Source organism: Macrotis lagotis, chromosome 1 (assembly GCF_037893015.1).
Source record: "Macrotis lagotis isolate mMagLag1 chromosome 1, bilby.v1.9.chrom.fasta, whole genome shotgun sequence".
NCBI lineage: Eukaryota > Metazoa > Chordata > Mammalia > Peramelemorphia > Peramelidae > Macrotis > Macrotis lagotis.
In genome coordinates this window covers 110,068,086-110,094,212 of record NC_133658.1, presented here as the reverse complement: position 1 = coordinate 110,094,212, position 26,127 = coordinate 110,068,086, and the positions used below count along the sequence as shown (strand labels likewise).

General features: G+C 33.9%; 1 protein-coding gene across 4 annotated transcripts in view; it reads left to right on the top strand.

Moving 5' to 3' along the window:
- The first annotated feature begins 405 nt into the window (after positions 1–405).
- Positions 406–26,127, top strand: part of MTIF2 (mitochondrial translational initiation factor 2) — a 38,095-nt gene continuing 12,373 nt past the window's right edge. The window contains exons 1-12 of one of the 4 annotated variants that reach the window (XM_074206322.1): positions 406–733; positions 2,972–3,203; positions 4,283–4,403; positions 13,761–13,932; positions 14,696–14,856; positions 15,980–16,156; positions 18,249–18,388; positions 21,104–21,228; positions 22,180–22,384; positions 23,338–23,587; positions 24,511–24,651; positions 25,345–25,509. In XM_074206322.1, the coding sequence (XP_074062423.1) occupies positions 2,979–3,203; positions 4,283–4,403; positions 13,761–13,932; positions 14,696–14,856; positions 15,980–16,156; positions 18,249–18,388; positions 21,104–21,228; positions 22,180–22,384; positions 23,338–23,587; positions 24,511–24,651; positions 25,345–25,509 (1,882 nt within the window). In that variant the 5' untranslated portion in view covers positions 406–733; positions 2,972–2,978. Of the gene's footprint in view, positions 734–2,971; positions 3,204–4,282; positions 4,404–13,760; positions 13,933–14,695; positions 14,857–15,979; positions 16,157–18,248; positions 18,389–21,103; positions 21,229–22,179; positions 22,385–23,337; positions 23,588–24,510; positions 24,652–25,344; positions 25,510–26,127 lie in introns of those variants that run through there. The other 3 variants (XM_074206331.1, XM_074206336.1, XM_074206342.1) reach the window with 3 other exon arrangements.

The following is a 26,127-nucleotide window of genomic DNA, read 5'->3' as shown; positions in this document are numbered from 1 at the left end:
TTTTTTCAAGACCTGTCAGATTAGAGGTTCTTTTTGGTGCCAGGAGCAGAATTGAAAGAGTGGGTCAAAGAGCATTTTTTAAATACCTACCGCATGCAAAACCTTAGGGATAAAAGGAAGAAGAACTCTCAAATGGGAAAGACAATACAGACGAGAAAACTATTATCTCGTGAGGGCCCTGGAGGGTGAAGAAGGTGAAAGCGAAAAATGGGGGAGGGGATTAAGAATTCCCAAAGAAAGGGGAAAGGATGTAATTTTTAAAATCGGGAATCGATAGCCTATGGGAGGGTACTAAAGGCGCGCATGCGCACGCGGGTTCCAGGGCCAGGACTGCAACTGCTTGTCTGGTAGTCGACCTCTGGGTGGCGCTCGCTCTGTGTGACCCACGAAGGGATGACTTCCGGCGGAAACCGGAAGAGGCCTGGAAGGACGGACTGGCCACCCGTTCCGGCTCCGGAAGGGGAGCTCTGGAGCTCGTTCTCCCGGTTTCGGGGCTCCTCTCTACTCGCCTCCTCCGCTGTGAGTGAGGTTTGTTTAGCCGCTGCCGCCCCGGCTGGAAGCCCTGCTCGTTGCCTGGGACCCCGGTCCATCGAGATCCCCGTGGACTTGATCCCACGGTCACTGTCACCTTCCATCATGGACCCGAGGCCCTGTAGTGGCCTCTGATCCCACCGGGACGTCAGTGCAGGTCTCCAAACACACCCCAATTTGTACCGCAGCCCCACTGTCAAAGGTCAGACGAAATGACTCGGGCCGAAGCCCCACAAGTTCTCTCCGCCGATCTTTGTTGTCAATAATAATAATAATATTTATATGGTGCGTTAAGGTTGGCCAGGCATTTTACCTTTGTTATCTCACCTACCTGTGTTACCTCACAACAGCTCTGGGGAAAGGGTGCTTTACTGTCACCATTTTATAGATGAGAGAGGCTGTGACTTGCCCAGGGAGGATTTGAACTTAGTTTTCCTGCTATTTTTTCCAGCCAATTGCTCTATAGTTTTTTCAAATAAACATAATTGTGTGTAAAGAGCCATGCTCTGATAGTCGGGAAACCTAACACCCAAACCTTCCTTATAAAACCTGATTTTCCTATCTATAAAAATGAGGCAATTGGATTAGGATTCTTAATCTCTTTTTGTATCGTGAACGAACCTCTGATTATCTATTGATGAACGTTATGGACACTTCAGGATAGCTTTTAAAAAACAAATTACAGTGGAAAAGTTATGTCAAAATACAATTATCAAATTGGACAATTCCAAAGGACTCACAATGAAAAATGCTATCCATCTCCAGAGAGAGAAAAACTGAAAACTGAGGGTAGTTTGAAGTGTATATTTTAAAATTTTCTTTATTTTCATGTTTTTATTTCTTCAGATGTATAATGGGTTTCATATTTCTTGCCTTCCTAATGGATGAGGAAGGAATGAAGGGAGGGAGAGACTTGGAATTGAAAAGAAAAATTTAAAAAGGAGTGATATAAATTTAAAAGAAAAAAAGAATGTCTAGTTGATTCCTCAAGTATAAGTACAATAAATTTTTATTATGGCAGCTATGTAATATGCTTATTGAGCTTTGCATCTGAAATCCAGAAAATTTAAATTAAAATCCAACTTCAGACATTATTTTCTTACCTCTTTAATGGATGGGGGAAGGTGTGAAAGGAGGGAGAGATTTGGAACTGAAAAAAACTTTTTAATTAATATAAAATTTAAAAAAGAAAAAAAGAACCCCTGGACTAGTTGATTTCTTGAGTACCATGTTCAATAATTTCTTTGGTGACAGCCATGTTATAATGCTTATTGAGACTTGCACCTGAAATTCAGAAGACCTAAATTCAAATCCAACCTCAGACACTTAGTATTTGAGTAATCTTGGGTAAACCATTTATCTGTGTACCTTAGTTTTGTTATTTGTAAAATGAAATTAATAATAAATGCTATTATTATCTTCCGATGTCATTGTGAGGGCATGAGGTAATATTTGTAAAGCAAAAAAAAAAACTAGGTAAATGTTAACTATTATTATTCCTGAATATGTTTTCTAGTTCTTAACCACATTTTTTTTTTAAAGTTTTTACTAGGCAATGGGATTAAGTGGCTTGCCCAAGGCCACACAGCTAGGTAATTATTAAGTGTCTGAGGTCTGATTTGAACTCAGGTCCTCCTGACTCCAGGTGTTCTATCCACTGTGCCACCTAGCCTCCCTAAACCACATTTTTTGATGGTGTCAGGTTTTTCCTTCTTCAATTGCCTCCCACCTTCTCTTTGTTAATCTGTGACAAAAGAATTGCCTCAAAACTTGTAATTTTAAAGGATGGCCTCATCACCAAATTCTGTTCTATTCAATCACTGATATTTTTGTTGTGATTCGTATTGTGCCTCTTTTGTTTTGTGGTTGAATTTTCATATACTTATTGAATGAATCTAAATCTTAATGGATTTTTTCCTTGGTTATTAAGGAAGGTATTTCTTGCTAATGTCTTGGGTTTGGAACCATGTGGAAGGTTTTTGAAAGCTTAGCATTTTTTTTGCTATGTTAAAAACAAAAAGATTCAGAAGTAAGCAAGGTGGTGAATTGTGATTGTTTTGAAATGGACCTAGAAAGAAATGATTTACCAAAATAAATCTATTTACTGTAAAGAGCAACTTATTAAAAGATGTTTGTTAGAAATGTAAAGCACTGGCCCTGGAGTCAGGAGTACCTGTGTTTAAATCCGGCCTCAGACACTTAATAATTACCTAGCTGTGTGGCCTTGGGCAAGCCACTTAACCCTATTGCCTTGCAAAAACAAAAACAAAAACGAAACCCTAAAAGAAATGTGTTTTCAAAATCAAACTGCATAAATATCAATTATAGTTGATATATGAGAAATGATTTTTGATTTCATTAACAGAGATTTCAGATCTGTGCTGACTTTTTTTTAAAGTTGAAATATTCAATATTAAAGATTTTTAAATTTTTTTTATAGGAGGAAAATGAACATAGGAATAATACTGAAGTTGGACAATCTGATGCTATTTCCCAGTGCATACAGGCAGCTGCATCTACTGTGTCGAAGAAGAGTTTGTTTGGTTCAATGGAAGCTTGTGCTCTCCTCTACATACCCTGTCTGTACTACTCTGTGTGTACCACAGTCCTGGCAAACAGACACATTCATCAGTGTTGCTTTATCACAGTATAGGCTTTTAAGTATAAAGAAGGTACCCAGCATCTTTTTGCCATCCCTTTATTGTTAATGCTAAGATGAAAATATCTAGTGTCATTCTTAGAGATTAATTTCCAAAATTTTGTAATAAGATTGGAAAAATAAGATTCCTTAATTTTAGGGTTTTTTTTTTGCAAGGCAAATGGGGTTAAGTGGCTTGCCCAAGGTCACACAGCTAGGTAATTATTAAGTGTCTGCTTCTGGATTTGAACGACTCCAGGGCCCGTGCTTTATCCACTACACCACCTAGCCACTCCCATTCCTTATTTTTAAATGCTGAATACTAGGTAATCTTTTTGGGAAGGGGGGAAAGTAAAGAGAAATGTCAGTGGGCCAGAAATACTGATTAATTGGCATTAATATAGTACTTTAAAGCTAATCTTTGATTTTCTCTATCCTTTTATTATCAGCATTATTATTCCCATTAGGTAGAGAAGACTAATGGGTCTCAGAAAGTTAACCTTCCTGTGGTCACACAACTGATAATTTTCAAAAACAGGATTTGAACCTAAGTTTCTACTTTCGAGCCCTTTGCTACCAGGCTGCTATTTTATTACATTAAAAACAGTGTATAGGGGTGGTTAGGTGCCACAGTAGATAGAGCACTGGCCCTGGAGTCAGGAGTACCTGAGTTTAAATATGGTCTCAGACACTTAAAAATTACCTAGCTGTGTGGCCTTGGACAAGCCACTTAACCTCATTTGCCTTGCAAAAACCTAAAAAAAAAAAAGTGTATATCGGGAGGCTAGGTGGTGTAGTGGATAAAGCACCGGCCCTGGAGTCAGGAGTACCTGGGTTCAAATCCGGTCTCAGACACTTAATAATTACCTAGCTGTGTGGCCTTGGGCAAGCCACTTAACCCCGTTTGCCTTGCAAAAAAAAAACAAACTAAAAAAAAAGTGTATATTGACCTAAATTTGTAATGTCCCATGTTACTTTTATCTGATGATCAAATTATTTGTGGGAATAGTTTGAAAAAAATGTAGTAGCTTTTGTATTAAAGAAAGATTAGCCACAAATAATCTAAATTTACCACTTAGATCTCTTTCTTCCTATATACATTTTTTTTAATAGGGAGAAAGACCACTGAAATCTAAGTTACCTTGGAAGAACTCTAAAAAGGAACAGCAGGAGGTAGAGGTATGGAATGGAATGACTGTTGAAGACCTTGCCAAATCTATGAATAAAGACATAGGTGAGCCAGATATTTTTGTAGGAAAAGAATACCGAAGAGGTAGTGTTTCATTTGGCATTAGATTGAGGCAATCAAAGATGAAGAATCATTTAAAGAATAACATATTTAAGTATTTTCCACACTTCTTCAGTTTATGGTCATAATTAATCTTGTGACAGATTGCCACATATAGTTTTTATCTTTAGCAAAATCAAAACACATCTTTTTAACTTTCTCAGAAATGGATGTAGATTACTGAAATAAGGTCAAAGGCTTATATTTCCATATACTTTTTTCTTATCTTTTTCCCCTCACTGATTCAACATTCCACAAACATTTATTAAGCACCTACTACATATATTAAATTGTGTTAGGTCCTGGGGATAAAAAAGTTTAAAGGTGACATAGTCTTTTCCTCTCAAGTTGCTAGAAGTATAGGGATAAGAGGTATACATAAACGACTGTGTAATACAGTTAAGGATATAAGTACATGAAAGGAATTCATTTTGCACAACAGAAAAACTGTGTAATGAGAGTGATGGAGAATCAGGGAAGGCTTCATGGAGAAGGTGAGACTTGAGGGGGAAAAAGAGATTTCAATATGGGAGATATATGGAGGAAATCTGTTTCAATTGTAGGTAGAGGGATTACCTACACAAATATATATATGGAGGTTGAAGAGAACTGAATGGGAATGACAATTTTTTTTTTACTTCAGATTGTATAAAATAAGACTTGAATAGTTGAAGACCTTGATTATTAGAATAGGACATTAATGAAGGTCTTTGAACAGTGAAAGTAGATGGTTAGATCTGAGTATTTGGAAGATGACTTTGTTGACTGCACAGAGGATAAATTTGAAAAAGGTTATAAAGGACAGGGTCACAAGAAATGACAACCTGCCCTAGTATGGTGACTCCTTGTGGGTGGAAAAGAAGAGATGCATGAGAGAATATTTCGGAGTTAGAATTGATAGGACTTGACAGCTGATTTAGGATTTGGAGTGTGAGGGAAAAGAAAAAATTAAAGATGACTATAGTTTTAAAAAGCCCAAGGACTTAGGAATATGGTTGACATCCACAGTAATTGACTTTTTATAGCTTTAAATACTAAGATTGTAAATGGAGCAGTTAAGAGAAAGGCCTGGTTTGTGGGGGAAAAAATAAAGTTTAATTGTGGAAATGGTGAATTTTTGGTGGTGGCAGGATTAATTCAGTTGGAGTAGTAGAGCTTGTTGCTCAAGAGGTGAAGAGTGAAGTGATATATTTGGAAATCAGTTGAAGGAAGGTAATTTCTCAAATCATGGCAGTAGAGAATATCATCAAAGGAAAAAATAGAGCACTGAAGACAGACTATTGTGGAATACTCGTGGGATTTAGAACAAAGAGGCAGAAAAGATGGCAGAGAAGAAGTTAGGTAGAGAAACAGAATGGTATGATATAATGGAAGCCAAAGGAGGAGAGAGTGTTAAAAGTATCAAATCTTTGTGAGAAAAGGCTTTTGTCTTTGACAAATTAGAAGGTGATTAACCTTTAAGAAAGCTCTTTTTTTCTTTTTTTTTCAGAAGATCTGGGTCAGGATCTGAATTGCAAGGATTGAGGGGTGAGGATGTAGGTCCAGGAAATGTTGACTATTCTGTGGAGATATTTGTTGGTGAAAGAAAGAGGAGGACAGTGGGTTGCAAAGTTTAAGGAAAATTTGCCCTTTTTAAAAAAAGAGTACTTGACAATGTTAGCAGGTAGAGGGAAGGAGTGATTAAACAGTGAGACAGAGCAGGTAATTGCTGGATCAAGTCCTGTGAGTAGCGGGAAGAGATGAGATAAAGAGCATGAAAGGAGTTAACATTAGAAAGGTGAAAAAAACACTTCTTTCTTTTAGACAGTATGAATTTTGCTTTTGGAATTACCAGAACAAATTTATAAGAATTCTGTAATATGGTTTTGTACCTTTTGCTTGGCAAGGACAGCATTGAAGCCAGATCCTGTTAGGAATGTTACTTTATAATTTTTTTCCTCATCTGTAATTACCTCATTAATATATTTTAATCATCCTGTTGGGATGATAAAATAGGTTAGCAAATTAAATTGTACATTATTTCATTGGTATTTTTCTGATATAAATTCCTTATAGAAAAATAGTGACTTATAATGCAGGTTTTTGAAATGAGAAGAAACCAAATCTAAACAATAAAACAACAGGTTTTTAAAAATAATAGTTTAATGTGAGCCAACATTTTGTTTAACAGTAAGATTGGTAGAATTAAAATAAGCAGAATGAGATGGAGTTTTGTGTTCTTTGCTCTACAAATGCTTTATATCTTAGTGTTCATGGTTAAAGAAAACCCAAACCTCTTAATTTTATTTATTAATTCAATGTTTTGGGTGTGTGTGTGTGTGTGTGTGTGTGTGTGTGTGTGTGTGTGTGTGTGTTTAGATTTGTTCATCTTTGATTTTCCAGATTTCTATTTTGGTAGTGAATAAGGATTTTAAGATGTGTTGATTTTCTAGTTTTTTTAAGTTGTATGACAAATCTATTGATCTATTCTTTCTGTAACCTGTTGTTGACAGTGTTTAGAGATATACATTTCCCTCTAATGACTGCCCTGGTAGCATTTCAAAAATTTTTTTATTTTGTCCCATTGTTGATATTATGTTTAATGAAATTATCTCATTTCTATGATTTGTTCTTTGACCTACTGATTTTTTAGGATTACTAGTCTTGACTTAATCTTTAATCCTTTAATTAATGTTTTTTTTGAATAAAATTCTTGTAATGTTTTCAGGAAAGAGATGTTTATTATTTCTGGCTTTCTGCATTTATTTGTGAGGTTTTTATGCTGTACACACATAATTAGTTTTTGAAAGGTGCCATGCACAACTGAGAAACATAACTCACTTTTAATTTCCATTCAGAAATTTCCAGAGATCTTTAATGTTTAACTTTACTGAAATTCTACTTAGATGTTTCTTGTTTATTTCTTGGTTTTTGTTACATTTGCCTGGGTCTAAAAGTAGTACATTGGAGTGTCCTGCTGTTCCGATTTTACTTTATATTTTCTCCTTTAACTCATTTAGAATTTCCTTTAGGTTAAATATTTATTGATTTTTAAGTATTTAAGTGCATTACTATTTGGTCCATTCATGTTAATTTTTTTTTTTTTTGGCAAGGCTTGTCCAAGTCATATTAAGTTTTGATGTTAATTCATTGTCTCTTGTTACCTTTAATTAAAATATAGTTTCACTGTTTATGGCAACTAGGTGGTACAGTGAATAGAGTGCCAGGCCTGGAGTCAGGAAGATGAGTTTTTTTGAGTTCAAGTCCAATCTCAGATACTTACTAGCAGTGTACTCTGGACAAGTCACTTACCTTATGTCTGATAATAATAACATCTATATCTCAAGAGTTTTTGTAAGGATCAGGTGAGATGATTGATAGGCTCAGCACAGTGCCTTGCTATATAGGCAATATATATTATATATGTAATAGACATTAAAATATATATTATGTACATGTGCTGTATATAAAAATGGTAGTACCACTACTTCCTTTAAAACCTTTTGTCCGGGCGGCTAGGTGGCATAGTGGATAAAGCACCAGCCCTGGAGTCAGGAGTACCTAGGTTCAAATCCAGTCTCAGACACTTAATAATTACCTAGCTGTGTGGCCTTGGGCAAGCCACCTAACCTAAAAAACAAAAACCAAAAAACCCCTTTTGTCAAATATTTCCTTCTTTCCTCCAAAGTTAGTTTGTTATACAATACTTTCCTAAGTATACATTCTTATGCCCCTTCTTGTTTCCTCCTGTTTTTCTGTTTAGTTTAATGTATTTTTGCATCCAATTTTGTATACATATGTATTTTCACCCCTTTTTTTGACCAATTCAAATGGAAATGAGTTCCACATTCTGCTTCCCTCAACCCTTGATACTTGTTTGTATAATCTTCTGTGTCCTCCTTTGAAATCAGTCACTTCTTTTTAATCAGCAATTCTTCTTGCCTCCTGCTGAACCATCTTTGTGGACACAGGAATTCCAATGGCTCTTTGCTCTTCAATCCATCTCTTCAATTCCCTCTCCATATCAGGTCATTTGGCTGCCTTGCCTCTCATGGCCTTCTTCTGCTGTGGCATTTTCAGTAGGCTTTCTTCTTCCTTTAGCCAGTCTCCGATTGTTTTCTCAGTTGGAAGAGGATCAAACTGACATTCAGCAGCACAATTTTCATTCACTTTTGCAAATTGGATCACTTATAACTTGCATTCAACATTGTAGGAAAATCTGAGCCATTTCTGGTCAGAATGTGGCAAAACATAACCTAATATGCTGATAACAAATGGAAAACAAAGAGCACAAAGACAACAAATTTGAAATGCAAATAAAAAAATCTACAAACATTGTATAAGATACTCCCAGTTTTTAGACCCCAAATTTTTCAAAAATTGGGTACATCTTATACTTGGAGAAATACAGTATGTCCTTTTAGAATATAAACAGTTCATACCTGTTTAATCCTTTCTAGTTGCTCACTGGTATTTACCTTTTGTCATTTCTCTTTACTATTTTGTTTTTCTGTCAAAGTTTCTACTCTGTTCTTGTTTTTTCATTAAAAACATTTGGAAGTTTTTTATTTCATTAAAGGTCCTGTAGAATTATATTCAGTTTTGTTAGGTAAATTATTAATTTCTTTCTTTTGCATCCTGAAAAATCATATTCCAAAGCTCTCTGCTCCTTTATAGTCACAACTTCTAAATCTAATGTGAGCCTAACTTTTATCTGACTGCTTACAGTATTTTTTGATTTGTAAGCTCTAGATTTTGACTGTGGCATTTCTATAAGTTTTTATTTGAGGATTTCTATCATGAATTTTTTCTACTTTGGGGATTTCTGTCATGAATTCTTTCTACTTTAATTTTGCCCTCTTGATCTACTACTATGTATGTACAGGTTTCATTTAAAATTTCTTGAAATTTTATATCCAGGATCTTTTTTATGATTATGGCTTTTAGGTAGCCCATTGATTCTTAAATTATCACTCTTTTATCTATTTACCAGGTGAGTTGTTTATGACAGGAGATCTTATATTTCTTCTCTTTTTTGGTGTTTGACTTTGTTTTCATATTTCCTGTCTCATGGAGTCATTAACTTCTATTTAACTATCTCTTTTAATTTTCAAGAGGTCTGTTGCATGGGTAAGGTTATCTCTAGTACTGAGCTATTAATTCTTCAGAATTTTTCCATGGAAACTCATTTCTTTTCCAGTTCTCTCTAAAACTTCAATTTAATTTATAAAATCATAAAAATAAACTTTTAAAAAAATCTTGTTTCAGTTCTTAAAAATCTAGCTGAACCTATGTTCAAACTGTGTTTTCCCTTGAGTCTTTGCTTGTAGATGTTTTAGAATCATTCTGTTTAGGATTTGTGTCATAAAATCTCTTTATGGTTATAATTTGTTTTCTTTTTAAGTAATAAATTTTCATTATTTATGTAATAATTGTTTTCTAATTATTTCCCCTTTGCTCCTGAAATTGGGGGGCTTTAGTTAAGGCCAGGCTCTTTGCAATTCTGGAGGAATGTCTGGGCCTTTTTTTTTTAGGATCTTACTGCTCTTTTTGGGTATTGAGTACTGTTTTCTTTAAGGATCTTTGGAATAGCTTAATCTTCGGATTTGCAAACTTTCCTTGTACCCAAAGTGGTCTGATCTTATTGTTGTACTTTTGCAAACTCTTTCCTCATTTGGCTTGCCCCTGACTGTAGCTCCCTGTAATTGCCCCTAGCCCTGGCTCCCCCCACCCCCCAAGCTAATTGGAAGCTCTTGTCTGAACTCCTTGTTCTGGTTAATTAGCTGTAAGATTCAGAACAAACTACTTTGGGATGAATTTAATATTCCATTTCAGGGTCAAGCCCAATAAATAACCTGTGACTATTCTTTTTTTTTTCTTTTCCTTTTTTTAAAAGTTTTTGCTAGGCAATGGGGTTAAGTGGCTTGCCCAAGGCCACACAGCTAGGTAATTATTAAGTGTCTGAGACTGGATTTGAACTCAGGTACTCCTGACTCCAGGGCCAGTGCTCTATCCACTATGCCACCTAGCTGCCCCTGTGACTATTCTTAATTAAATTTGATAGAATCTTATGCCTAAATTTTATAGTATCTTTGATGTATCTTTAGGGTATTCAGAAAAGATCTTTCTGTTCCCTACACAGCTTCAAATCCACTGCACAGAGAACACAGTATGGGACTACTTCTCGCTCTTGTACTAGCTGCAGCTCCTACTTCAGGTTTTTCACTGAAGGCTCTACTAGTGTCTTCCTTTCCTAGACGCTGTAGGGATCCAGTACTTTTGGACCTCTATCTGTCTCCTTATATTGACTAGGAAAATGATGATTCCTGTGATGCTTCCTTTACTTTCCTGACTACTGCTTAGTCTAGTTTCTTTTTTATAGGTTTTTGTTGGAGTACTTTTGCTTCATTCTCCAACTGGTGGAAAATCAGTATTTTTAGTTGTGTTTTACAGATGTTAGGTTTAGGGTATTTTCATAATTTTTGTAATTTTTTACATACAGGCCTTTAGATTAGTGAAGGAAACTAATGCACAGAATCAACAAAGGAAAATTCTTCAAAAATATTCCATAATGAAGCTATATCTGTCATGGTTCTATAATTAATATTCATAATCCTGAAAAGACTCTCTAAGACCATTGAAACCTCATCTTCTCATACTTGCTTTATTTTATTTTTTACAATTTTTAAATATTTATACATAAAGTTTTAAGTTTCAGATTCTATCCCTTCCCTCTTCCTTGAGATTATAAGCAATTAGATATGTTATACATGTGCAAATATGCAAAACATTTCTATATTAGCCATTTTGTACAAGAAGACTTGAATAAAAGAAAAAAAGAAAGTGGAAAAATAGCATACTTCAGTCTGTATTCAAACCATATTAGTTCTTTTTTGAGACAGATTAATATACTTCATTATTAGTCCATTGAGATTGTCTTAGATCAGGGGCAGCTAGGTGGTACAGTAGATTGAGCACTGTCCTTGGAGTCAGGAGTACCTGGGTTCAAATCTGGTCTCAGACTTAATAATTACCTAGCTGTGTGGCCTTGGGCAAGCCACTTAACCCCATTTGCCTTGCAAAAACCTAAAAAAAAAAATGGGAGACTGTCTTAGATCATTGTATTCCTGATAATAGTTAAGTCATTCACAGTTCATCGAACAATATTACTATTACAGTGTAGGGTATCTCCTGATTCTGTTCACTTTATTTTGCATCAGTTCATGAAAGTTTTTCCAGGTTTTTTTGAAATCATCCTGCTTGTCATTTCTCATTCCATTCATATACCATAACTTGTTTTATAATTCCTCAATTGATGGACATCCCTTTGATTTCCAGTTTTTAGCCACCATAAAAAGAACTACTATAAATATTTTTGTGCAAATGGGACCTTTTCCCTTTTTTTTTGGATGCCTTTGGGATATAAACTTGGCAGTGATATTGGTAGATCAGAGTATATGCACAATTTTATAGCTCTTTGGGCATAGTTCCAAATTACTCTTCTGAATGCCCACCCTATTTTTAAAGTGTACTTTTAAAATCCTGTATAATAACTCATGTTTAGTAGCATTTATTGATTGTTCGATGTATGCTTTTAGGTATTTTAAAGGGACCCTGATACTTACTTAACATTTCCATATTTTCATTATTGACTTCACTATTTTGTCAGAGACCAGTCTTCATTCAAATCTATAATGTTAAAAATCTTGATATTTTATTATTTTTTGTACAGCAATTTTAATTACAGAATTTATTTAGATGCTTAAATGAATACAAAAGGAAATAAATATCACAAAACTATACTTGCTACAAGTGTGTCATATATTAGATGGTAAAATGAATACACTGTGCTATGGGATAAATGAATACATTATGATAAAACTAAATATCTAAAATGCAGTACTCAACTTTGTTTGCTGCCTCAACACAATATACTTTTATGCACTTCTAAAAGGTGTAAAAATTATCTGCAAACTTTTGTCTTTCATATGATTTTGGCTTAAAAGATTTTAGAAAATGGATCAGTTTGTTGATTGTAATTTTGAGGACATTCAGAACAAGAAAATTATATAATACAATAGAGTCCAGATATTTTTTCAGTGTTTCTGACCTCTGACTTGACAAGATTATCAAAAACTAAGTATGTCAAAAGTTCATACTATAGCAGGTTCAAGTTTTTGCTAGGTAAAATAGATACAGCCTTTATTATACAGCAGGGCAATACTAAAAAAGAGAAACAAATCTTTAGTGGGTACACAAGAACAATATCGTAAGTGTCATTTGAATACATCCTTTAAAAGACTGTACACACACACACACACATTTTAACCTTTCAGAATGAATAAATTTTAAAAAATCAATTTTCCCCAGAGTCTACTGTATACATTCATATGTTGGAACTATACTACCATGTGAATAAAGGTATTTGTTTGAAAGGTCATATAACTGAGCATTTACAGAGTACGATAAATGTTGAGAAGGCAGATAAAATGAATTTCTACTTTTCCTTATGTGCTTGATGTTATTTTTTTACTCTTTCCTTTCCTTTTTATTTCTAGATTACTGCCAATCCTGCTGAGTCTTTCTCTATAGCATTCAAATTTGTTTCCTCCTCTCTAATCATCCCAGGCAAGGCCCACTTTACCACCTGAACAAACTATTATAGTAACCTCCTTAAAGATCTTCCTGCCTTTACTTTTTCCGCTTATCAACCCATCCTTTTTATAACCTCAGACAAATCTTCCTTATGCATACATCTTATATGATTTCTGCCTAAAAATATTCAGTGGTTTCTGTTAATTTCCAAGTAGAGTTTATATTTCTTTGTCAAGGAATTCAAGATCCTTCACAATCTATCACTATCTTGATTTCCAACCTAATTTCAAGTTAGTCCTCTTCTCAAACTCTTATGACCCAGCCAATAAGAATACTCACAAACTCTTGAATACACTCCAATTTTTTATTTCCTATGCCTGGAATTTTCATCTTTTTCTTTTCTTGACTATGAATTCCTCTTAAGATTTAATTCAAGTGCCATCTTATTTATAAAGCTTTCCTCACAGTCTTATTGGTAGTGACACAACATTTTTTTTGTATCATTCTAATGTACTTAAATAGCCCTATGTATTATCTGTGTTCATGTCTTGTCTCCCTTCTGAACCTTAAGTGAGTAGGGACTTTATCTTATCTGAACTTTGCATCTTCCACAGTACCTAGCTCAATGCTACTGTTTCTGCAGACTTTTAAAATAAATATGAAAATAAAATTGAACACAGCAGTGTTCTATTCTTCTTTTTAAAAGCTGTATCATCTCTTCTTCACTAGATCATGTATATGAGGCCCTGTTGAACACTGCTCTTGACATTGACTTACTTGAACCTGAGTCACCCCTAGATGATGTTTGGATTAAGGAAGTTTTAAAAAAATCAGGGATGAAGTTCAAAAGAGCCCAACGAAAACAAGATAAAGTCAGAGAAAACAAAGATGCTGTGAGAAGGTAAAACTCAAAGTTTTTTAAATATGAAACACTAATTGATCTATTGTGTACTTACTGGTTGTTGGTTTCTTGCCAGATGTTAAGTATATAAGGAAAGTTGCTTCTTCAAGGAGCTTACATATTTCTAGGAGAGACATTGTACACATAAAGGAACATATACAAAGCAAATATAGGGTAATTCTAGTGGGAAGTGTTAGCCAGTTGATCGAGGATCAGGAAAAGTCTTAGGTTGCAGATGGCCTTTGGGCTTTTGAAGGAAACTGGATATTCTAATAATTGAAGTTGACGAAGTAGTACATTCTAGGCTGGGCTTTTATGCTTTAGGAATTACTTTATATTTTGACAATGTGAACTGAGGTAAATTTTTTCATATTTCAAGTATTCAAAGCATTTTAAAGCAACATTGTTACTTTGGAGATGTGTTTGTTAAAAATTAATGAGGATTGTATTTCTCAGTTTGCCATGTATGATTGATAATTCCTAATTAAAAATTTTGGTTCAGCAAATATATATTGAATAGATATTACCACTGTGTTAGAAGTTGTATGGATGCTAACTAAAAATGAACAAAAACTGTTTCCTATATATCTTGGTCATGAGTAATTTCATAGAATAAAGGAAGTATAATGAGAGAGTAAGTGATGATTATATAATGATTTGTTGTTAACTTAAAGAGCAAACTGAAAACCAGTACATAAGATATCACAAGATATACAATGTTTCTAATATTTTTGGAATGAAAATTCTTTGCTGTTAATTGTAGGCCTGAGGCAGATCCAGCTTTGTTAATCCCAAGGTTCCCAGTTGTTACCATAATGGGTCATGTTGATCATGGGAAAACAACTTTACTTGACAAACTGCGAAAAACTCAAGTTGCAGCAATGGAAGCTGGAGGCATAACTCAACATATTGGTGCCTTTCTTGGTATGAATATGAATATAGATTATCTCTTAATATGCTTAGGAATGCTATTTATAATTTTCCTATGTCAATAATATGAAATGCAATGTTTCAGATTAAAAGTATATAGAGGGCAAATTGAAGCACAAATTTACTATTGAATCCGATAAGAAATATGCTTATATACTTTGATAAATCCTTGATTTCTTTAGTATGGGCAGCCCCTTCATCATTGCAGCTGCTGCTGCTCCAGAGTCCTCTTAGTTGATTCTTGTGCAAATTTTTCCTTAAATCCTTCATGATTTAACTGTTGCTATAATAACAATAACAAAAACAACAGTTGTTTTCATCCCCATCATCATTTGCTCTACCAGTTCAGTATTTGGACTGTCCATCTGATTTGCTTTTCTCTAGATATTCATGAATTGAGTACATTTTGTTTTAGGTTTTTTTTTTTTTTGCAAGGCAAATGGGGTTAAGTGGTTTGCCCAAGGCCACACAGCTAGGTAATTATTAAGTGTCTGAGACCAGATTTGAACCCAGGTACTCCTGACTCCAGGGCCAGTGCTTTATCCACTGTGCCACCTAGCTGCTCCATGAGTACATTTTGTAAGGGGTATATTTTGTTTTGTAATTCTCTTTCCAGTCTAGGAAAATGTATAATTTAAATTGAATTTAAAATCATTCCATAATTCTACTTGGATCATGTATTTGTAACTTTCTTCCTTTCCTTGATGTTTATAGTGTTGCTCAGGGAATTGATTTAGCTCGCTAACTGTTTTCTCTTTTCTAAAATGAAGTAGTATACATATGTAAAAAAAATAGGTTCTATCTTTTACCCCTGATTATTCAGGATTTTTCCCCTCCAGAATATAAATAGGCATATTTCTGAATTTTGTTGTAAGATTGAAATTTAAAGAATGCTACGTGAAATAAAGTATTTTGTGTACAGTTTAAAGATAATATTGATGTTTCATTATCTTTTTTAATATGAATTTATCATCCCTATTGTGAATTCTATTGGTTTGCTAAACAAAAGCAGTACTTATTTTGAAGTAGAATAAATTCAGTAATGGTACTTGTGTTTGTTTAAATTAAAGATTATACATTTTGAATTTCTTGTCTCTTTGGAATTCTATTTTTACAGTTTCTCTACCTTCTGGGGAAAAGATAACTTTTCTTGATACTCCAGGACATGCTGCCTTTTCAGCTATGAGATCCAGGGGTGCTCATCTCACTGATATTATCATATTAGTTGTAGCTGCAGAAGATGGAGTAATGAAACAAACTGTGGAATCTATTCAACATGCCCAAAATGCTCAAGGTACTTTGTATGACTGACTATTTTTGCTTTAGTATTTTGATTAGGTATAAAAGTGTTCATGGACCTAGCACAATGTAAAGAAAGCTGTTCCAGTCAGAAATCTGTTCTTCTAAATCCCCAAAAGGAATTTTCATACCTTAACAGAGAGAATGTTTACTACTGCAATGTGTAGAAAATAACTTGATCTAATTCTCCCTTGGTAAAATTGGAATGGTATGCTTCTTCCTTTTGAGAAAGAGTTAGTTTTAGGAAAGTATTATAGACTTCCTAGGGGAGGTGTTCTAGCAATAGTGATACACATTGTTTACTTTATTGTTTCTAGTGGGATTTATTCCTGTGTAGTCACAAATCTTGCTTACAAATTTAGGCAGTCCTTTCTCCACTATTATGGATTTACTTAGTTGACATCTCAGGCACATTGTACTAACTATTATCTCTGAATCTACTTCATAGATTTATTGATAACTCAGCTCCTTGCATTTACTTTATATTTTTTTTAGTTTTTTTGCAAGGCAAATGGGGTTAAGTGGCTTGCCCAAGGCCACACAGCTAGGTCATTATTAAGTGTCTAAGACCAGATTTGAACCCAGGTACTCCTGACTCCAGGGCTGGTGCTTTATCCACTGTGCTACCTAGCCACCCCCCCCTGCATTTACTTTAGATGAAAATCTATCCCAGATAATCAGACTTATTTTCTCTTAGGTCAAACCTTTATAATAGGACACAATTTACATGTGACACAGGCATATTAAAAAGGCCCCCTGACACATTTCAATGATAGATATTTAGATTATTCACTTTTGGATTATTTTTATTTCTTTTTCCCCTCCATTAATGTAATTAAGAATTAGTTCATTGTGCCAGGTAACTGAGAATGTATGCTGGTATGAATAGATCTTTGAAGTTTAAAGTACTTTTTCCTGTATAATTTATTTCATTTGATCTTATATTGAATCTTACAGTTGTGGTAGAAGTATGAAAGAATTTTTAAAGACATATAAGGAGTTACTTAATTATTAGATTGTACTTAAATTTATTGCCAAAAATGTGCTTCTGTTTTAGTCTTAAATACTATTGTCATTCCCACATTGTTGCATTATTTGGTAAAAAGTACACTGGAGGGGCAGCTAGTGGTGAGCACTGGCCCTGGAGTCAGGAGGACCTGAGTTCAAATTTGGCCTTAGACACTTAATAATTATCTAGCTGAATGCTCTTGGGCATGTCACTTAATCTCATTGCCTTGCAAAAACATAAAAAATGTACACTGGACCAGGAAATATGAGACCTGGACTTTTGTCCCAACTCTGCCCATTTGAATCCCACTTGAGGATCTTAATCAAACTAGATGGGAGTGATGGTACAAGCTCCTAATTCCTGTTACCTCGGAAGACTGGGTGAGGTTTGGGGATCTCAGTTCTGAACTGCAGGAAGGCTAATGTCCATTGGGTGTGCATATTAAGTTTTGCCTTAATATGGTAAGCATTTGAGGATGAAAGACTGACAGGCTGTCTATGGAAGGAAAACTCACTTAGGAACAGGTGAGAGCTTCCATAACTATCAGTATTGGGACCCACTTAGTAATAGCTACTATGTATGTCCAGCCTAGCTTAGAGAGGGAAAGACCCTGTCTCAAAAAAAAAAATGAAGATGGTCAAATTGCTTTACTTTTCCGGGTCTCAGTTTATTTATTTGTAAAATTAGGGAGAATCTTTATGTCTCTAAAATTTAGTGATTCTCTATTTAGAATATTTGCATTTGTCATTTTATTAAATACTCAAAAAAAAGTAGTCAGATTAAGTTAAATGGGTTACCTGATAATGGTATAGTTCATGTTTTTCACATATTTCCTTACTTAAAACCCAGATCCTGGTTTCTATCTATGCTGTGTTTCATAAAATAGAAACAGCCAAAGTTAGCAAAGAATAGCTCATCTTTATACTTATCACCATTAGATCCCCAAAGTGAATGTTGTAAAGCCACTGAAAAAAGGAAAATCTGTGTGGATGAGGGCTTAGTATCTAAAGTGAGAGAGAAAGAAGTTGTACTGTAAATTCACTTCTCATTTCACCCTCTTGAAACTTTTTTTTTTAAGTTCCAATCATTCTTGCTATAAACAAGTGTGACAAACCAGAGGCTGATCCTGATAGAGTGAAGAAAGAGTTGTTGAGTCATGATGTGGTTTGTGAAGAGTATGGGGGTGATGTTCAGGCAATACATATCTCTGCACTTAAGGTAAGCTATCAGGAACTCAGAACCGTCTTCAGGTGATGATAATAATACATTACATTTGCATAGTCCTTCATGGTTTTGAAAGGCAAGTGGCACAGTAGGTAGAGCCTTCTGCCTGCAGGCCAGTTCTGATCTCTCAGCTGTCATATCCTGAGCAAGTGGTTTTAATCTCTATTTGACTCGGTTTCCTCAATTGTAAACTGGTGATAATAATAACTCTTATGTCTCAGGGTTATTGTGAAGATCAAACAAGATGATTTTTGTAAATGCCTGGCACATAAGTGCTTAATAGAGGTGTAAAAGACATAAAGCTATTAAAACTTTGTGGAGGAAGCATGGAGTAGTAGATAGAATTCTGGTGCTGGCTGCCTGGGTTCATATTTTACACAACTTGCTGTGCAACCCAGGGCAAGTCACTTGATCTCTTTTAGTCTTAGTTTTCTCAAAATTAAAAGGAGAGATTTGGATTTGATTGCTGCTGAGAACCCTCCTAACACAAGAATCTATAATCCTATGATCTTATTTTCTTCATTTTGCAGATGAGGAAACTGAGCTTCAAAACATTAAATGATATACCCAAGGTCATACTGCTTAGTTCTGGAGCTTAAATTAAAGGCCAGGTCTTCTGAACCCTGTTTAAGGGTTATCATAATGGTTCAGTGAAAAATATAAATATTTGAAACTGAGTTCAAAGTAGTCTGAAAATGTTTTATGAAATTCCAGGAGTATTGGAACAAGTCAGAGAAAATTCTAGGCTTCCTTCATGGGTAATTGATTGACTTTTAGTAATTCTAGCTGCTGTTAGGTTTGTAGCATGCCATGGTTTTCCTTTGACTTGATCAATTAATCCCTTTCCTCTTAAATACTGCGCTGGATAGTTCCTCCATCTATCAGACCCTGCTTTTAAATAACATTAGATATTTTCTTCATTCACATCTAAGACCCTCAGCATGCTCATAGCACACAGATCTTTTTTTTAATCAACTAACATTGAACACATTCATAATACACACAGAGTATATTCCTATAGTTAAAATCTCATTTGATTTTTTACTTGCCCTAAATTTGCCTGGATCTCAGTGTTTAGAAATATTTTTATATTAATATTAAAACTCTGTTCCAAAAGCTCTCACATATATAGATTATTTTTAATCTTCCTTTTACATTTCTTGATTTACTTTTTAGATCTGCACAAAGCACAACAATTAAGCTTATGATAATGAGATTGAAGAGGCTTTGAAGCCTTGGTCAGCTGCAGATATGTTTTCTTCCTCTGCTAACATGATAAGGATAGCAGATGTATGAATCTACTCAGGGAATGGCAGAGATGATTTTTGATGAGAGTTTTCAGTGAGACTTATTTTTTTCCATTGTATGTAGCAGCAAAGAACTCCCTTTTTTAGAGGAAAAGTCCTATCTGCTTATATAAGCATTTCCTTTATGGTGGCAAAACCAGGGGTAACCACAGGTTTTTGATACTGAGTACTTTGGTCTTTCATTTACCCATAATTCTTATAACCAGTATCATTAATTTCTTTAGTTCTGAGTGTCATCACCACATTCTGTGGGCAGGTTTTGTTGTTGTTCAGTTGTCAATCATGTCTGACTCTATTTAGAGTTTTCTTGGTAAATATACTAGAGTGATTTGCCACTTTGTTTCTCTGGTTAATTTTAGAGATGAGAAAACTGCATCTTAGAGGGGTGACTTGCCAAGGGATACAGCCAGTAAGTGTCTGGGGCTGGAATTTAACTCAGGTCTTCCTGATTCTGGGCCCAGGGTGCTATCCACTTGCTATCTACTTGTCTATATGGGCAGGTACTGTAGTAGAGAGAACATTCAATTAGGAATTGAGAAACCTGTTATAGTTGTACACTAATTAGTGACAATCTCTCTAAGCCTCAGTTTCCTAATATATTAAATGAATATAAGAATTGTCCCTTTTACCAATGCATATAATTGTTGTGAAGTTATATATGAGAAATGTGTGAAGTTTGACAGCTTTGAAAGAACTCCAATCAACACAATGACCAGGCATATTTCAGAAAACCCATGATGACATATGCAGCCTACTTCTTGACAGAGAGGTGATGGACTCAGAGAACAGATGGAGGCATATTTTGGCATGGCTAATGCCAGGATTTGTTTTACTTGACTGTACCTATTTCTTATTCAAGAGGTTGGGGAAGGATAGAGCAGATAGATTTTAGTTGACTTTTAAAAATGTAAAACAAAAAGAAAACAGTTTGAAATGCATAAATATTCCATAAAGATGTAAAACAATGTTATTGTTAGGAGAAATGATGAAGGAAGACAATCCAACAATTCAACACATATTTATGGAATACCTACTTAGTTTTAGGCACTAGGACTATAAAAAGAAAAATATTAATAAAGGTAGGTTTAGGAGAATTAAGAATTAAAGAAAGAAAGATAAAATAAATGGAGAAAAATAAAAGGTGGAATGTATGGTGGTGAGTGATAGAGATCTCCCAACAGTGACTAACATGGCATAGGTTGCTTTCTTCCTTGTGGAACTTTTAACCTTAGACTAACTTATCTTTCTAGAAATTTTCTTTTTAATTGGTTCTTATAACTAATTAAAAATTATTGAATAGACTTTAAGAGAAAAATATAATGTAGAAACTAAAAATTTAGTGTACTTTCTGTCTGGAGTACAAGTATTTAGTGAGTAAGTAAGTTTTTTTTTGCTTTTAAAGGGTGACAATCTGATGGCTTTGGCAGAGGCAACAGTTGCTCTTGCAGAGATATTGGAGCTGAAAGGAGATCCCACAGGTCTTGTGGAAGCAATTGTCGTAGAGTCTCGAACAGATAAAGGAAAAGGGTAGGATTGCTAATATACATATATATATTTCTATTTATTGTCACACTTTCTAATTAAACTAATGCTGGAGGGTAATTATAATATGTATTTATAATTTTGTATTTAGGATTTGTATTCAGGATTTCCTATCACTGTATTTGTTTATGGCACTATTTTTCTTTATTGACTAATTTTCCATTCTATAAAAAAATTCTATATTTTGTTTTATGTTACCTCAATTTTCAGCTTATTCCTGCTTCATCAACAAGATATTCATTGTAACAAAGAATAAAAAAGGAGGAAAAAAAAGCAATTCCTCATACTCCAGAATCAATTCCAATAGAATATGCAATGTTGCAAATTCTTATAATTCCTCATCTTTGCAAAAGAGGGAGGAAGCTATATTTTCTTAACTCTTGGGATCAAGCTTGGTTATTACTGTTATACAACTTCTGGATGTTAGTTTTTTTTGTTGTTGATTGTGGTCTTTTCATTTACATGATTGGAAATATTGGGCATATGACTTTGTTGTTTACTTCGTTTTGTTTGATTCATAAGTTTTCTCATGCTTTTTTTGAATTCTTCAATTTCATTATTTCTTAAACGATAGCAATAGTGCATTACATTTTATTTATATAGTTTGTTTAGACATTCCCAGTCAATAGGCATCTACTTTGTTTCCAGTTGATTCTTACCACAGAAAGTGCAGCTATGAATTTTATGTATACATATCTTCCCTTTTTAAGCAGTTCAGATGAAAGTTGGGTTTTGGTGCCACCTGAACCCTTTCTTTTTATTTGTATGAACTGCTACTTTGTGCCCCATATTGTAATGTAAACATTTTATCCTTATTAGTTCCTTATAATTTCTTGTTCATATTACCATTTTGTTTATGATGTATACAATCATAATAGTATCTATATGGATTGTGATAGTAGTTTTTCTTACAAATCACTTTTTTCTCTTTTTTAGTCCAGTAGCTACAGCTATAATTAAAAGAGGAACTTTGAGAAAGGGCGCAGTTCTAGTCGCTGGAAAGAGTTGGGCAAAAGTTCGTTTACTATTTGATGAGAATGGAAAAGCAATCAATGATGCTTGTCCTAGCATGCCAGTGGAAATTATAGGTTGGAAGGACCTTCCCTCTGCAGGAGATGAAATTCTTGAAGTAGAATCTGAGGTATATTAAATTTGATTCCTAAATATGCTTTTTTTGCTATTGCATAATGAGGGAAGGCATTTCTTTCAGAAGTTAAACTAAATTGCAATAAACTAACAGCTCCTTATTATTATCATTGCTCACATTTATAAAGTGCTTTAATTTTTATTAATTTTACTTTTCTTTCTTCCCAATAACACTTAAATAGATATGTAAGTATTTTCATTCCCATCAATATTAAATAATGATGGGACAGTAATAAAGGATAATAGGTGGACAGTCTGAATCCTGTACTCCTGACCTTAATGTTAGGAAAATGAGAGAAAAGAAAACTGACCAGACTTGAGGAGAGCTTTTTTGGAGAATTTATGGAAGAACATGCAAGAATTGCACAGAATAAAAAGGGGTGAATAGGTTGGTAACTGCAGCAGCAAAAGGAATATCCACATGGATAAGATATCATAACCAGTTTTGTCCTTTTGATCTATTGAGTATCAATTTATAAACATCTAAAATGCAAATTTTATGAAGGAATTTTTGTAGCTTCTATAAGGTATGTTCACATAATTTCAAAGTAGGAAGAGTTTACTATTATTATGTATGATTTCATAATGTAAAAGTACTTTCCTTATAACAACCTTGTGAATACTGTATTTTAATAAAAAAAAAAACCTGGGTTCACACATTTGTTCATCTTTTTTACTACTTATATTATCTTGATTAAGTCATTTAACTTCTAGGTCTTTGTTTAATAATCTATAAAATGTGAGGAGGGTGGGCCTCACACCAAGTGATCTATAAGGTCACTACCAGGTCTGAATCTATGAACCTAGGAGGTCCAAAGACAGATTCTGACATCAAGTCCATTACTCTTTCAAGATCCTTGTTTTATCTTTCATTATAAACAGAGCCTCATCTCAGATTTTCTGGTTTCTCCATCAGTAAATAACAAATCCATCTTTTTTTTTGGAAAGCAAAGAGCACGTGAAGTTGTTGATTGGAGGAAGTATGCTGAAGAACAGGAGAAAATAAAAGAGGATTTTAAAGTGATTGAAACAAAACGAAAGGAACACCAGGATGCACATCGTAAAGCCCGGGAGAAGTTAGGATCTTTAAACTGGAAAGAGAGAGGATATATAAAGTATCAAGAAATTAAAAAACTACAAAACTTAAAAATTAAAGAGAAAACAGAAGATTCGAACAAGCTTCCTATAATTATTAAAGGTGCCAATTTGTTTATGTGTTTTGTTTTTGAATTCTTTTTTCAATCAATCAGTAAACATTATGTGCTCTCTGTGAGCTAGGCCCTGTTTGAAACTGTGCTTGTTTACTATTTACTGCATAAATTATTCATGATGTTTAATTCATTTCAAAATTTTACTTACTTATTTTTTCCCACCACATGCAATGGTAGTTTTCAACAATCATTTTTTTTGTAAGGTTTTGAGTTTTACATTTTTCTCCCTCCCTCCCCACCCCCCCTGACAGAGAACAGTCTAATATAGATTATATATGCATAATGATGCTAAATGTAGATCCATATTAGTGAAAGAAGAATCAAATTGAAATTAAATTGAATTAAATTGAATTAAATTAAATTAAATTGAAATTTAAAAAGTAGAAAAAACACATAATACCTAAGACAACTTTTAAAAATTGAAGATAGTAAACTTTAGTTTGCATTTAAACTCCACAATTTCTTCTCTGGATATAGATGGAATTTTCTATCACAAGACTTTTAGAATTTTCTTTGATTATTGTATTACTGAAATGATAACTCCATCTTTTTAATATATTATTCCTTCAAATTCAACTCCTACCTGTGCCTTGTCTATATATGTTCCTAAATGCCCTAATAAATTAGAAAGTTCATTTGAGTTATATGACATTTAATTCTTAGTAAGATTTTCCTAGTACAAATACTTTATTTATAGTTGTAGTATAAAGTACAACATAGTGACATTTACACTCTTAATCAGATATTCATTATATTTTTATAGGCCAGCTTGGTATTATATATAGTCAAGGTAAAGAAAAATGAATATAGTTATAACTGGCATTCAGTGTCTTTTTTGAATTAAATTATTCTGATTTAATACTTTTGAGTTTCAGCTTTTTAACATCAATATTCCTAAACTTTTCTTTAGGTGATGTGGATGGTTCGGTTGAGGCTATTTTGAATGTTATTGATACCTATGATGCTACAGATGAATGTAAACTGGAATTATTACATTTTGGAGTAGGTGATATTAATGAAAATGACATTAATCTTGCTGAAACATTTAATGGTAAAGTTTACATCTTTTAAGTCTTTATTTCATTGAATGAATTGTTTAGCTATAATATGTAAATTTTTGTTAGTTTTTGTTAGTTGTTAGATTGCAGATTTTTATTAGTTGCAGACTTTCTGTGTAGCAGCATATACAAACAAATGCTTTGGATAATATGTTCCTTCTCATAATATAGAAAAGTTATTTCAGTAGTGTTCATTCACTGAACAAATGTATTTGTGGCATGTCTACTGTCTTGGTTCATTATTGAGTATGTAATGGAAGTTTATCTTCAAGAGCTTATTAAAGGAATGGGCAAGAAGATTTTAATTTATTGATAAATTAAATTACTGCTTCAGAAATCATAACAGTAACATTTGCAATTCATTTCTTTTCCTAACAGGCATCAAGTATAAAGTTTTGCCTACAATCCATATTATAATACTTTTTAAGTGATCTTATGAAGAATTCTTTAGCATAGAGTTTATATTAGAAGTATATAAAATTTATATTAGAACTTGTCAATTTCTTCATTCACTTGGAACCTGTTAATTATCATAAAAAAAGATTTTTAAGAATTTCTTATCTTTTCACATTGTATTTTAGTATGAAGTTGAGAACATGATTAAGAATTTATTTTCTGTGTGAAAAGCAAACAAATGTTCTTGTATTTGTGTTGTCTAATCATCAAGTTCTATTTCTGCCCATCAGGTGTTGTATATGGCTTTAGTGTAAATGCAAGCAAAGTTATCCAGCAGTTAGCTGTGAAAAAAGGAGTCAAAATTAAACTACACAACATTATCTACCGACTTGTTGAAGACTTGCAGGAAGAACTGAGCAATAAACTCACTCCCTCTGTGGAAGAAAACATAATAGGTGAGTATTTAGAATAGTTAGCATTTACATAGCACTTTCAGGTTCGCTAAAGGCTTTTTTATGAATATAATTTCATTTTTATCCTTACAGTAACACTGGGAGGAAGATGCTATTATTTCTTTTTAGGCTTTTGCAAGGCAAATGGGGTTAAGTGGCTTGCCGAAGGCCACACAGCTAGGTAATTATTAAGTGTCCTAAGACTGGATTTGAACTAACTCCTGACTCCAGGGCCGGTGCTCTATCCATTGCACCACCTAGCTGCCTCCAGAAGATGCTATTATTAACCTCATTTTACAGTTAGGGGAACTGAGACACAAAAAGGTTAAGTGACTTGCCCAAGGTCACATAGCTAGAGTCTGAGACTGGATATGAACTCAGGTTTTCCTGACTCCAGATCTAGGCTTTAATCACTTGCTGTTCCCAAAATTTTAAATACAAGGCCTTTATAAAATCTTTGGGTATTTAAAAATGTATCACATGTGAACAGCACATAGGCTATGAAATATTCCTTTTTATCTAATGCTTGATAAATGGCTATCATGGCATTTATTATTATTTGCTTTTAAATAATCTCTACAGATTTTTTCCCTGCTGCAGCCATAGCTTAAATTGTTTAAG